Here is a 15478-nt window from a genome sequence, read left to right on the forward strand (position 1 = left end):
AGACAGGAGGATTGCAGGGTTGTGGCCAGCCTTAGCTAACTATGTGAGGCCCTTTGCAGCTTAGTGAGACCCTGTTTCAAAAACAAAGAATAAGATAATTGGGCTGGGGGTATAGCTTGGAGGTAGAATGCTCCTGGGTCCAACTTCCAGTACCCCCCCCCCCCCAACACAAACACACACACCCCTAAATTTGGACCGCATATGGTGGTCCATGCCTGTAAATCCCAGTACTTGAGAGGCTGAGACAGAAGGATCACAGTTTCGAGGACAGTTTCAGCAAGTAATGAGACTAATCACCTAACAAGATTCTGTTTCAAAAGAAAAAAAGAGCCGGTCGTGGTGGCGCACGCTTGTAATCCCCGCGCTTGGGAGGCAGAGACAGGAGGATCGCACAGGTTCGAAGCCAGCCACGCGCTGGTGTAGGAGACCCTGTTTCCAAATAAAAATGTAAAAATAGGTCTGGGAGTGTAGCCCGGAGGTAGAAGGGCTTCCAGGAACCCCAGTACCACCAAAAAAAAAAAAAAAAAAAAAAGAAGAAGAAAAAATAGGGCTGAGGGTGTAGCTCAGGGGTAGAATGCCCCTGTCTTCATTCCTCAGTACCATACACACCACACAACTTAAGTCACTTAGACTTTAGCGATGTAGGTGGCTTTTCTAAAACTGAAATAAAAATGCTTTTTTTTCAACCAAGAAGCATTCTACTTCCAAGCTATACCTGTAACCCTATTTTATTCTTTATTTTGTTATATTTGGGGGGGCACTGGGGATGGAACCCAGGGGGCATTTTACCTCTGAGTTACACCCCCACCCCTATTTTTCATTCTTTATTTGGAAACAGGGTCTCACTGAGTTGCAGAGGGCCTCACCAAGTAGCAGAGGCTGGATGTGCATCGTGATCCTCTTGTCTCAGCCTCCTAAATGCTGGGATTACAAGCGTGTGCCACCAGCCTGGCGTATTTTTTATTTTGATACAGGGTGTTGCTAGGTTGCTGAGGGCTTTGCTGAATTGCTGAGGTTATCCTCAAACCTATAATTCTTCTGTTTCAGCCTCCCAAGAAAAATGCTTATTTTTAACTTATATAAGTATTGATTTTGGAGGGAGGTGTAGTAAGGTGTTAGGAAATAGTTAAACTGATCTGTGGGCACATGCTTTTGTAATCCCAGTACTTGGGAGGCTGAGATAGAAGGACTGCAGGTTTGAAGCCCGCCTTAGCAACTTAGTGAGGCGCTCAGTAACCCACTGAGACCTTGTTTCCAAATAAGAAATTAAATCAGGTTGTGGGTATAACTTGGAGGTAGAATGCCTCTGGGTTCAATCCCCAGTACCCTTTCCTTTGGGGGGGGGGAAAATAAACTCTGATCTCACATATATTTTCATCTTAGTATGTGGTCATGGGAGATTATTCTTTGTAGATATCTTAAAATGTAATACGTGATATGCTAAAGTGGGTTGTATTTGTAAATTTATTTTACATGGCTGGGCATGGTGGCTCATGCCTGTAATCCCATTACATGGGAGGCAGAGGCAGGAAGATCCCTGGCTCAAGAATAGCCTCAGCACGTAGTGAGAGAGACTCTCATCAACCTGTTGAGACCCAGCTTCAAAATAAAAATAAAATAGTTCTGGTGGTGTAGCTCAGAAGTAGAATGTCCCTGTATTCAATCCCCACCACCCAAAAAAAGAAAAAAATACTTTTTTGTATATTTCAGATCAAGACAATTTTCATGGCAGATTAACATGTTGCCACAGCTTAGCATTTCAGAACAGTTATTCAGCATTCAGATAATGTAGTTGCAGTGTCACTCTTATTTAGCTTAATTTATAGTTAGCTAAATTTATAAAAGCTTCCCCTTTTATTGGTGACACTGAGGATTGAGCCCAGGGACATTTTACCTCAGAGCTACTCTCCTAGTTATATTTTTAAAATTTTTATTTGGAAACAGGGTCGCGCTATTTGCTGAGGTTGTCCAGGAACCTGTGATCCTCCTGTCTCAGCCTCCCAAGTACTAGGATTACAGGGTATGCTTCCACACCTGTCAAAGCTCCCCCCCTCTTGTACTGGGGATTGAACCCAGGGGCCTTTCTACCTCCAAACCTCAGTCTTACTTTTTTTATTTTTTATTTTGAAACAAAGTCTCACTAAGTTGCTGAGGCTGTTCTCAAACCTGCAATCTTCCTGTCAGCCTCCTAAGTACTGGGATTACAAGCATGAACCACCTTACCTGGCTCAAAGCTTCCCATTTTTAAGAGTTTTTTAAGTATGTTAACATCTGTCACTGGTGAAACAAAAGTGTGTAATTGGAGGTTCTAAACCGATCCAGTTTGTATGTGATTATTCCCTTTAGACAAATTAGGAATATTGTGGGCTGTTAGATTTTATCTTTTACCTTCTACTTTTTTTGTAGATATGGAACTCTTACTGTTACTCTTACTAGAGGGAAGATAAAGAGGGAACCTGGAATAAATAACCTTTTAGCTCCCTTGGCTAGCTGGAGAAATACTACATTTTTGTTGGCAGTGCAGCAAAGGGGAGGGAAACCTTATCTTAGTCAAGAAGTTTATGTGTCTTTTCCTTAGAGGTGTGTGTGGATAGATTAGACTAACATCTTGTTTGGGGTCTTCATCTTTCTCCATGTTCAAAGTATCCTAGGTACCCTGTTGGGACTCTGTTGGGATTATGCACAATTCAGAGACGTGGTGGGTTTCATTCTGTCAGAACTGACTGCTTATGTTAAGTATGCAAAACCCTTAAAAATAAGATTCTTTGTGTGTGTGTGTGTGTGTGTGTGTGTGTGTGTGGTACTGGGGATAGAACCAGGGGCATTCTACCTTCAAGTTATACTCCCAACCCTATTTTTTATTCTTTACTTTTGGAAACAGGGTTTCACTGAGTTGCAAAGGGCCTCACTAAGTAGGAGCTGAGGCTGTCTTCGAACCGCGATCCTTCTGTCTCAGCCTCTCAAATGCTGGGATTACAAGCATGTTTCACCACGCCTGGCTTAAAAATAAGATTCTAAGTAAACCCAAGATAAATGAATCACTGGAGAAATTTCTGCAAGTTTAGGAAAAATTCAGACAAGCATTTTTAGTAACCAACCTGTATTTCTATTAAGACATATTGTGCTTGATGGGATTTTTTTTTTGTGTGTGTGGCATTGAGGATTGAACCAGGGTCACTCTACTATGAGCTATACCCCCAGCCCTATTTTATTTTATTTTTCCTATTTTATTTTTTTGCGGTACTGGGGATTGAACCCAGGGGCATTCTACCTCTGAGTGACAGACATACCCAGTCCTATTTTTTATTCTTTATTTTCAAACAGGGCCTTACTAAGTAGCTGAGGCAGTCCTTGAATTTTTAGTCCTCCTGTCTCAGACTTCAAAGTACTGGGACTACAGTTAGCATGTATACATTTTATTTTATTTTTTTTAACTTTTTTTTTTTGGTGGTACTGGGGTTCCTGGAAACCCTTCTATCTCTGGGCTACACTCCCAGACCTATTTTATATATAGTTTTGGAAACAGAGTCTCTCTCTCTCTCTTTTTTTTTTTTTTTTTTTTTTGGTGGTGGTACTGGGGTTCCTGGAAGCCCTCTACCTCTGGGCTACACTCCCAGACCTATTTTTACATTTTTATTTGGAAACTGGGTCTTCTAAGCCAGCGCGCGCGGCTGGCTTCGAACCTGTGAGATCCTCCTGTCTCTGCCTCCCAAGCGCCGGGATTACAAGCGTGCGCCACCATGCCCGGCAAAACAGGGTCTCTTAAACCAGCAATGCTGGCTTCGAACCAGCTTGATCCTCCTGTCTCTGCCTCCCAAGTGCGGGGATTACAAGAATGTACCACCACGCTTGGCTATACATTTTAGTTTTGAAAAAATATATTTTAGCCGGGCGTGGTGGCTCACGCTTGTAATCCCCGCGCTTGGGAGGCTGAGACAGGGAGGATCGCATAGGTTCGAAGCCAGCCTCAGCTACTTAGTGAGGCTCTCAGCAACTTAGTGAGACCCTGTTTCCAAATAAAATATAAAAAGAATAGGTCTGGGAGTATAGCCCAGAGGTAGAAAGCCTCTGGGTTCCACCCCCAGTACCACCAAAAATATATATGTGTGTGTGTGTGTGTGTGTGTATGCATATATATATAGTTTATTTTTGAAACAGGTTCTCACAAAGTTGGTGAGAGCCTCACTAAATTGCTGAGGCTGTCCTTGAACCTGGATTCTCCTCTCTCAGCCTTCCAAGTACTGGGATTACAGGCATGCATCACAATATCCAGATTGATGGTTTTTGTGTGTGTGTGTGTGTGTGTGTGTGTGTGTGTGTGTGTGTGGTATTGGGAATTGAACCCAGAGGCATTTACCTTTGAGCTATACCCCTAACCTGATTTTACTTCTTTTGTGAAAACAGTCTCCCTAGATTGATAAGTCTCACTACTTGGTGAGGCTGTCCTCAAATCTAGAGTCCTCCTGTCTCAGCCTCCCAAGTACTGGAATTACAAGTGTGTGCCACCACACCTGGCTGCATTACTCTTTTAACAATATATACCAAGCCAGACATGGTGGTCCACACCTGTAATCCCTGTACTTGGAAGGCAGAGATAAGAGGATTGCAGGTTTGAGAAGAGCCTCACCCAATAGTGAGACTCTCATAAACCTTAGGGAGACCCTGTTTCCAAATTAAAAAAAGAAAAAAAAAAATAGGGCTAAGGGTGTAGCTCAGAGTTAGAATGCTCCTGGGCATACCCAGCACCACATACAGAAAAAGAGTAATGGAGGTAGGCATGATAGGTCACATCCAAGAGGATCACGGGTTCAAGGCTAGAGCACAGTAACTTTGCAAGAGCCTGATTCAAAATAAAACACAAAAATGCCAAGCGTGTAGCTCAGAGGTAGTACACTCCTGGATTCAATCCTAGTTTCACAAAAAAAAAAAAAAAAAAGAGTTTTTATAAACTTACTAGACAGTTGCATCTCTCTGTGTATTCTAATAGAATATAGTTGTTAGAGTCAGAGTGTTTTGATTCCAATTCTTTATCTGTTACTGATTCACTGTGAATTTGGAGACATTGTCTAATCTTTCATTTCTTTTGTGGTACTGGAGATTGAACCCAGAGGTGTTCTACCGCTGAGCTACACCCCCACTCCTATTTTTATTTTATTTTATTTTGAGATGGTCTCACTAAGTTGTGGATTGAATTTAGTTGGCTGTGAACCTGTCTCAGTCTTCCACGTACCAGGATTATAGGTGTGAGCCACCATGCCTGCCTAACCATTCTCTTTTTAAGCCCCTAACTATATATTTGCTTTTTACCATGTTAATGATGCATACTCTAAAAAGTGCTTTGTGAGCCAGGCATTGTGGAATATGCCTGTAATCCCAATACTTGGGAAGCTGAGACTGGAGGATTGCAGTTTGGAGGCCATCCTGGGCAATTTAGCACTTAGCAATTTAGTAAGATCCTGTTTCAAAATAAAAAAGCAGGATGTGGTGGCCCAGACCTCTAATCACAGATGTAGGAGGCTAAGACAGGAGGATTTTATGTTTAGGGACAGCCTCAGCACTATAGCCGACCAGCAGTCTAGAGAGACTCTGTTTCAAAACAAAAAATAAGGTATTGGGGGAGGCGAGTTTAGTGGTGCATGCTTGTAATCCTAGTATTTGGGAGGTTGAGATCGGAGTATTGGAGATTTGTGGATAGCTTCAGCAAGTAGTGAGACTGTCATCACCTAGGGAGGCCCTGTATAAAAAAGTGGTGTAGCATGAAGGTACAGGGCCCTGGGTTAACCCCAGCACAACACACACACACACACACACACACACACACACACACACACACACACACACACGGGCTGGCAGTGTAGCTCAGAGGTAGAATGCCCAGGATTCAATTACCAGTAGTGGGTGTGCACACACATGTGCGTGCGTATAAACACACACACACACACACACACACACACACATGAATGAATGAATGAATGAATGAATGAATGAATAAATAAATAAAGAGGGCTGGGGATATGGCATAGAGGTACAGCTACTTCTGGGTGCAATCTCTATTCTCCCCCAACAAAAGAAAGTATTGTCAGAATGTTCGTATCCCCCCAAATTCTTATATTGGAATTTAGATTCCTGTGTGATAGTATTAAGATGTGGGGCCTTTATTATTGCATTACAGAAAAGAAAGTAAAATTTGTGAATATTTATTAATATTTATTTTCAATTTCTCTTTGGTGTGTTAGGTGGTTTGTTTATTTATTTATTTTTTTTTGGTGATACTGGGGATTGAACTGAGGAACATTCTCCCCTTTGAGCTATATCACCCAGGCCTATTTTTATTTTTTATTTGGATACAAGGTCTCAGTATAAATTGCTGAAGCTGGCCATTAACCTGTGATCCTTTTGTCACAGCCTCCCAAATCCTGGGATTACAGGCAGGCATGTGCCACCACACCTGGCTTCAATGTAAGATTTTGTATCTTCATTTCTCCAATTGATGTTACACCAGAAGCATTTTTCCTGTCAGTATAGTGTGTGTGTGTGTGTGTGTGTGTGTGTGTGTGTGTGTGTGTGTGTGTGTATCTGTCTGTATTAGTGTTACTGGGGATTGAACAACTCTGAGCTACACTCCTACCTATATTTTACCTATATTTTATTTTCTGGGTTTTTTTTTTTTTTTTTTTTCGTGTTGGGGATGGAACCCAGGAGCGTTCACCTCTGAGCTACACTCTCAGCCCTATTTTTTATTCTTTATTTTGAAACAGGGTCTCACGGAGTTGCTGAGGGCCTCACTAAGTAGCTTAGGCTGTTCACGAACAGGAGGCCTCAGCCTCCTGAATGCTGGGATTACAAGTGTGCGCTACCACTCCCGGTTTTTATTTTCAGTTTTGAAATGGTCTCATCAAATTGCTGGCAGTCTTACTAAGTTTCTGAGGGTGGTGTTGAACCTGAAATCCTCCAGTCTCAGCTTCCCAAGTAGTCGAATTCCAGGCATGCACCACTATTCCCAGCTTGTATATTGCTTTTATTTATTTTCTCTAGTACTGGAGATTGAATCCAGGGACATTCTACCTCAGAACTGTACTCCCAACCCTATTTTTTATTCTTTTTTTTTTTTTTTTTGCAGTACAGGGGATGGAACCCAGGGGCATTCTACCTCTGAGTGACACCTCTAGCTCTATTTTTTTTTCTTTATTTTGAAACAGAGTCTCATTGAGTTATAAAGGACCTCATTAAGTAGCTGAGGCTGGCCATGAACTGCGATCCTCCTGTCTCAGCCTCCCAAATGCTGGGATTACAAGTGTGTGCCACCATACTTGGCTCCTATTTTTTATTCTTTATTTTGAAATAGGTCTAAGTTGTGGAGGATCCCACTAAGTAGCTGAACGTACACTATCATGCCTGGTTTGAGGCAATATTTTTGATAGCTTTTCCTAATGAAATTTCTTTCTAATTGATTTTGTTTCTAAAATAACTTAAAAGATAATTAAAATATAACTTTATGCAAGATGTGAATATTAAGGGTCTTCATATTTATAGTTCACATTAAACTTTAGTATATTTATTTATTTTTTGTTGATTCATTTTAACTAAAAGGTAACTATTGGTTGAGATTAGGATACATTAAATTGTCTTGACATGTACACTAGGAAAGTGGATCTGGAGCTGGGAGTGGTGGCCCACGCTTGTAATCCCAGCATTTGGGAGGCTGAGACTGGAGGATTGTGGTTTGAAGACAGCCTCAGCTACTTAGTGAGGCCCTTTGCAACTCAGTGAGACCCTATTTCAAAATAAAGAATAACAAAATAGGGCTGGTGGTGTAGCTTCTCGGTAATATGTCCTAGGTTCCATCCCCAGTACGGAAAAATAAAAAAGGAATATCCCTGGGTTCAGTCCCCGGTACAGAAGGCCTCACTAAGTAGCTGAGGCTTTCTGCGAACTTCAGTCCTCCTGTCTCAGCCTCCCAAGTACTAGTATTACAAGCATGCACCACCACGCCTGGCTTAATTTTTTTATTTTTTGGAATAGGGTCTCACTAAGTTGAGGAGGGCCTCACAAAGTTGCTGAGGCTGACTTTGTGAACCTGCAGTCCTCCTGTCTCAGCCTCCCAAATACTGGGATTACAAGCATGTGTCACCACACCCAGTTTTCCCCAATGTATTTAAGTTTCACCATTCAATTAGTATGACTTTTTATTTCAGAATGGTGATTTCCTTCATAACATACCCCCCCTTCTCACCCCTCCTTACCCTTGTGCTGGGTTAGATCCCAGGGACACTTGCACTTTATCAGTACATATTTGGAGGTATTTATTTATTTATTTATTTATTTATTTATTTATTTATTGTGGTACTGGGGATAGAACTCAGGAACATTGTATCTCCAAGCTACACCCCCAGCTCCATTTTTTAGCCTTTTTATTTATTTTCATTTTTATTTTTGGTGGTACTGGGGATGGAACCCAGGGGCCCTCTACCTCTGGCTACACTCCCAGACCTATTTTATATTTTATTTGGAAACAGGGTCTCACTAAGTTGCTGAGAGCCTCACTAAGTAGCTGAGGCTGGCTTCGAACCTGCGTGATCCTCCTGTCTCAGCCTCCCAAGCGCAGGGATTACAAGCATGCGCCACCATGCCCAGCATTTTTATTATTTTTTTGTGATACTGGGGATGGAACCCAGGGGCATTCTACCTCTGAGCTACACCCCAGCCCTATTTTTTATTCTATATTTTGATATAGGGTCTCACTAAGTTGCTGAGGGCCTCATTAAGTATCTGAGGCTGTCTGCGAACTGAGATCTTCCTGTCTCAGTCTTCCAAATGCTGGGATTTTAAGCATGCACCACCATGCCCATCTGCCTTTTTATTTTTGAAACAGCGTCTCACTCTGAGGCTGTTCGTGAAATACTATTCTCCAGTCTCAGCCTCACAAATGCTGGGATTACAAGATGCTACCATGCCTGGGGAACTTTGTTTTTCTTTTCTTTTCTTTTTTTTTTTTTGGTTGTACTGATTGAAAACTCAGGGGCATTCTACCTCTGAGCTACACCTCCAGTCCTGTTTTTATTAATTTTGAAACAGGTCTCATTATGTTTGGGAGAACCTAAGTAGCTGAGGTTGGCCTTGAACTTACTATCCTCCTTTCTCAGCCTTCCAAGTACTGGGATTATGTCCAGTTTAGGAGGTATTAACTTAATTAATTAATTAATCTAGAATGCTGGGATTACAAGTGTGCGCCACCATGCCCGGCTAGGAGGTGTTAAATTTTTTTATTTTTTATTTTTTATATATTTTTTTGCGGGTCTGGGGATGGAACCCAGCGGCATTTGACCTACGAGCAACACCTCCTGCCCTATTTTTTATTCTTTATTTTGAAACTGGGTCTCACTGAGTTGCAGAGGGCCTCACTAAGTAGCTGTGGCTGCCTGTGAACTGCAATCCTCAGGTCTCAGCATCCCAAATGCTGGGAATACAAGCATGCACCACCATGCCCCGCTAGGAGGTGTTAAATTTAAATACATGTATTCCTTTGGCTATAAACATGCTTTTGTGTTTGGTGCAGAATTCTGTAAGTTATTAACAATCATTTGTTCACTCACATTAAACAAATATTTAGAATCTGTGATCACTCTTGGAGTCTAGTCTTTTTCTATTTTTTAAACCCTCCCCCCCTTTTTTTTGCGGTACCAGGGATTGAACTCAGAGGTATTCTACCTCCGAGCTACACCCCCAGCCCTGTTTTTTATTCTTTATTTTGAAACAGGGTCTCAATAAGTTGCAGGCTAGTTAGCAAGGCTGTCCACAAACCTGTGATCCTCCTGTCTCAGCCTCCCAAATTACTGGGATTACAGGCATGTGCCACCACACCCGGATTCTTTACTCTTCTTTATTCATCTCAGCCTCTATGCCCGGCTTATCCTCATTTTTTTATTTTTATTTATTTTTATTTTTTGTGTGGTTCTGGGGTTCCTGGAAGCCCTTCTACCTCCGGGCTACACTTCCAGACCTAGTTTTACATTTTTATTTGGAAACAGGGTCTCCTAAGCCAGCGTGCGCGGCTGGCTTCGAACCTGCGTGTGATCCTCCTGTCTCTGCCTCCCAAGCGCGGGGATTACAAGCGTGCGCCACCACGCCCAGCTTATCCTCATTTTTAACACTATCACATCAAAATATATTTCATCAGAAGCAGCCTAACTTTACTTTTTTGTTTGTTACTCTCACCCTATTTATCTAGTAATTTGGATGGTTTTGCTTGTTTCTTACTAAAAACCTCATATTCTTACCTCATATTATGCCGGTCATGAGACTCCTTGAAGGTGTTATCATCAAGGAAAACTATCTTTGTCATTTCCTGCCATTCTTATTTTTCTGCATCCTTTCCTTCTATATTAAAATAGTCTTATCCAGCCGGGCGTGGTGGCGCATGCTTGTAATCCCCGCACTTGGGAGGCAGAGACAGGAGGATTGCGCAGGTTCAAAGCCAGCTCGCGCGCTGGCTTAGGAGACCCTGTTTCCAAATTTTAAAAAAATGTAAAAATAGGTATGGGAGTGTAGCCCGGAGGTAGAAGGGCTTCCAGAAATCCCAGTACCAGCAAAATAAATAAATAAATAAAAAAAAATAAATAAATAAAATAGTCTTATCCAAGCGGGGCATTCGGGAGGCTGAGACTCAGAGGATTGCGGTTCGCGGACAGCCTCAGCTACTTAGTAAGGCCCTCTGCAACTCAGTGAGATCCAGTTTCAAAATAAAGAATAAAAAATAGGGCAGGGGCTTGGAGGTCAAATGCCCCTGGGTTCCATCCCCAGACCCGCAAAAAAAAAAAAGTCTTATCCAGGACCTAAGCTTTTTGAGTCAAGGTAGAAATGTGATCCCCCTCCTCATATGAATGTCGATTAGAATTACCCTGATCAAGTATCTTATTGTTCTTGAGTGAAATTAAGTCTACTTAAATATTTGTCTTTAGGTATTCATAGAATGCTAAGGGCATAGCCAGGTGTGGTGATACACCCTTGCAATTCCAGTACTTGGGAAGCTGAGATGGGAATCCCAGGTTCGCAGTTAGCCTTGGTACTCAGGTCCTCAGCAACTTAGTGAGATCCTGTTTCAAAATAAAGAATACAAAATAGGGCTGCTGGTTTAGCTTAGCGGTAGAATGCCCCTGGGTTCTATCTGAAGTACTGAAAAAAAAAAAAATCACTCTCAGCTGTGTGTGGTGGCACACACCTGTAATCTCAGTACTTGGGAGACCAAGATAGGATTGCAGGTTTGAGGCTAGCCTCAGCAATTTAGGGAGGCCCTCAACAACTTAGTGAGACCCTGTTTCCAAATAAAAAATAAAATTGGGCTAGAGGGTGTAGCTTGGAGGAGAATGCCCCAGGGTTCAATCCCAGTACCCTGCCCCCCCAAAAAAAAATCCACTTTCTTACCAAGTCCCAGTGTACAACATGTATAGATGAGCCAGGCATGGTGGCACACACCTGTAATCCCAGTACTTGGTGGGCTGAGGCAGGAGAATCACAGGTTAGAGGCCAGCATCAGCAGCTTAAGGAGTCCTGTCTCTAAATAAGTAGGACTCAGGTTGTAGCTTAGAGGTGAAAGCCCCTGAATCTGTAGGGAAAGGTGCTCTGAGGAGATAGAGATCTGTTCCATCACTTCCTTGCATTTCTTTACTGGTTACTTGAAACTGATCTTGAGGATATCATTGATTTTCTATAGACTGGGAGAGAAACAGCAACTTGGAGGTTAGTGCCACTCTTTCCCTGTTGTCATTGAGAGAGGAAATAAGTGTAGGCGTGGTCCAGATTTCTTGGTATAACTAAAACCTCACAAAAAGGATTTTTTAGCCAGGCATGGTGGCTCAGGCCTGTAATCCCAGTACTTGGGAGGCTGAGACAGAAAGATCTTGGGTTTGAGGACAGCTTCAGCAAGGTGAGACACTCACCAACCTCGCAAGACTCTGTTTCAAAATAAAAATAAAATAGAGCTGAGGGTGTAGCTCAGAGGATGAAGAAAAGGAAAAAAATTCTCACTATATATTGCATATATGCTATTTATTTATTTATTTGGTGGTACTGGGGTTCCTGGAATCCCTTCTACTGGAGCTCTGGGCTATACTCCCAGACCTATTTTATATTTTTTATTTGGAAACAGGGTCTCTTAGGCCAGCGCAGCTGGCTTCGAACCTGCGTGATCCTCCTGTCTCCATCTCCCAAGCGCGGGGATTACAAATGTGTGCCACCACACCCAGCTATGCTATTTATTTTAATAGTTGCCTGTGTTTACAGTTACTTTCTCATCTTTAGATCTTTTTTTTGGGGGGGGTGGTTCCTGGAAGCCCTTCTACCTCCAGGCTACACTCCCAGACCTATTTTTTACATTTTTATTTGGAAACAGGGTCTCCTAAGCCAGTGTGAGTGGCTGGCTTCGAACCTGCGCCATCCTCCTGTCTCTGCCTCCCAAGCGCGGGGATTACAAGCGTGCGCCATCACGCCCAGCTTCATCTTTAGATCTTTATTTTTCCAAAATAGGGGTGACTTTATTAATGACACCACTGTTTGAAACAATGTTTAAATTATTTTTTCTCTTTGTTTGTCTAGATGTGATGCTGACCCTTCAGCCTTAGCCAACTATGTTGTAGCCCTGGTCAAGAAGGACAAACCTGAGAAAGAATTGAAAGCCTTTTGTGCTGATCAACTTGATGTCTTTTTACAAAAAGGTAATTATTATGGGCCTTCAACTGGGTATTTATGTAAAAATTATGAATTTAAAACTTTCTGAAGGTATTAAACTTTATAAGAAATAAAGCAGTCAGCATTCTTTGAATACTCAAATCCAACCATTAATGTTTACTTATCAGGTGTATTTTGGCAGAAGAGGTTTTCCTTTCTTTGCTGCTTCTTTATATTGAGGTAGTGGGAGCTCTATTGCTTTTTGTTGTTGTTGTTGTTGTTGTTATTATTATTTATTTATTTTTGCTGTACTGGGCAATGTGCCCAGGGGCATTCTACCTCCAAACTACACTCCAAGCTCTATTTTTGATTCTGTATTTTGAAACAGGGTCTCACTGAGTTGCAAAGGGCCTCGCTAAGTAGTAGCTGAGGCTGGCTGCGAAATGCAATCCTCCCGTCTCAGCCTCCTGAATGCTGAGATTACAAACGTGCGCAACCATGCCTGGCTATTATTGGGACTATTTTAGATATAACTGTCTTTGTATGTATTTGCTTGGAAAGTTGGCCCTGCTACCATACCCAGCTTTGTTTATTAATTTTAATTCTAATATTTATTTTTGTAGTCCTGGGGATTGAACGCAGACATTCTACCTCTAAGCTACACCTCCAGCCCTAGTTTATTTATTTTTTATTTTTTTGTTTTTTGTTATAGTGGAATGGAACCCAGGAGCATTCTAACTCTGAGCTACATCCCCAGCCCTATTTTTTTATTTTTTTCAGTACTGGGGATGGAATCCAGGGGCTTTCTACCTCCGAGCTATACTCCCAGCCCTGTTTTTTATTCTCTATTTTGAAACAGGGTCTCACTGAGTTGCAAAGGCCCTCACTAAGCAGCTGAGGCTGTTCATGAACTGCCATCCTCATGTTTGAGCCTCCCGAATACTGTATATTTATTTATTTGCAGGTTTGGTGATGGAACCCAGAGGCATTCAACCTCCGAGCTATACCCCCTGCCCTATTTCTTTTTTATTCTTTATTTTGAAACAGGGTCTCACTGAGTTGCGGAGAGCCTCACTAAGTAGCTGAGGCTTTCACGAACTGCGATCCTCTGGTCTCAGCCTCCCGAATGCTGGGATTACAAGCATGCGCCACCACACCCGGCTCCTAGTTTAATTTTTATTTAGTTTTTTTTAGTGGCACTGGGTAGTGAACCAAGAGACATTACACTTCTGAGCTACACTCCTAACCCTATTTTATTTTATTTGGAAATAGCGTCTCAGTAGGTTGAAAGTCTCACTACTTCATGAGACTATTCTCTAATTTGCAATCCCTCTATCTTAGCCTCCCAAACTCTGGGATTATAGGTGTGTGCCACCACACCCAGCTTTATTTATTTTTATTTTTATTTTTTTTTGTGTGTGTGTGTGGTACTGGGGATTGAACCTAGGGGTATTCTACCTCTGAGCTGTACTCTCAGCTCTTTTCTCTTTTTTTTTGTGGGTCTGGGGATAGAACCCAGGGGCATTTGACCTCTGAGCCATACCCCCTCCCTATATTTATTCTTTATTTTGAAACAGGGTCTCACTAAGTTGCAGAGGGCCTCACTAAGTAGCTGAGGCTGTCTGCGAATCGTGATCCTCCGGTTTCAGCCTCCCAAATGCTGGGATTACAAGCGTGCGCCACCATGCCTTGCTCCTTCCCAGCTCTTTTTATTTTTTGTTTTGAAACAGGGTCTCACTAGGTTGCTGAGGATTTCACTACTTGCTGGGGCTATCCAGGAACCTGTGATCCTCCTATCACATCCTCTCATGTACTGGGATTACAGGTGTGTGCCACCATGTGCATCTCTAATGCTTTCTAGGTGATTAGGTCCTTTTCACCTTTTGGTAGAAACTACTTGGTGGTTGAGGGGTCGTGGTTTAATAATACTGAGGCTACTTGTTCTTGCTGTTCAGACTAGAGCCTTTACTTTCCCACTCTTGTCTGGGGCTTCTTGATATTAAAGAAGAGAAGGGCATGATCTTTTTGTCTTTGTTTCTTTAGCTTCCCATATTACCAAAGTTTTTCTGTGATCTACAAAGCTTCCATGAGGTTTCTCCTGCTGCTTCTCTGACATGTCCTGCCACTCCTCTTTACTTTTTTCACTCTAGTCACATTGACTACCTACCTATTTATTTATTTATTTATTTATTTATTTATTTATTTATAGTGGTATCGGGGATGGAACCAGGGGCATTCAACCTCCGAGCTACACCCCCAGCCCTATTTATGATTCTTTATTTTGAAACAGGGTCTCACTGAGTTGCAAAGGGCCTCACTGAGTAGCTGAGGCTGTCCTCGAACTGTGATTCTCCTGTTTCAGCCTCCTAAATGCTGGGATTACAAGCATGCGCCACCATGCCTGGCACCACCTTACTATTTTTTAAAGTGGCAAGAATTGCCTCCAACTTGGCTTTTGAACTTATTTTACTCTTTTCCTGAAGCATGGATTTCTACTTCACTTCTTTTTTGTTCTTTTTTTCACATGTTGTCTCTGAGCACTTTCCCCTGAACATCCTTTACACAGTATAGAACATCCTGTACTTCTAGTTACTCTTCTCCTTTTAATAACCATGCTTTAATTTTTTCATGACATTCATCACTCCCTGTCATGTGCTTATTAATGCCTGTGTGTCTGTCTCTCTCCTTATCTTTTTGCTTTTGTTGAAACTGGAGCCTTGGAACCTATAGTGCTTGGCATATAGATATTTGATAAGTATTATTATTTAGGAGATAAACAGGAATGTCTATATTTAGGGTATAAACAGAAACAGTA

At 42.0% G+C, this 15478-nt stretch overlaps 1 protein-coding gene across 4 annotated transcripts in view; it reads left to right on the plus strand.

Annotated features, from left to right (window-relative positions):
• The window catches only part of LOC308278019 (RNA-binding protein 27), a gene marked incomplete at both ends in the record, with an annotated part of 104397 nt that overhangs the window by 4925 nt on the left and 83994 nt on the right, over positions 1-15478 (plus strand). For all 4 annotated transcript variants that reach the window (XM_080717586.1, XM_080717588.1, XM_080717587.1 and 1 more), the window contains one exon: positions 12592-12710. In XM_080717586.1, the coding sequence (XP_080573712.1) occupies positions 12592-12710 (119 nt within the window). The remainder of the gene's footprint in view (positions 1-12591; positions 12711-15478) is intronic.

Source organism: Muscardinus avellanarius (assembly GCF_963383645.1).
Source record: "Muscardinus avellanarius genome assembly, chromosome: 1".
In the NCBI taxonomy this organism is placed as follows: domain Eukaryota; kingdom Metazoa; phylum Chordata; class Mammalia; order Rodentia; family Gliridae; genus Muscardinus; species Muscardinus avellanarius.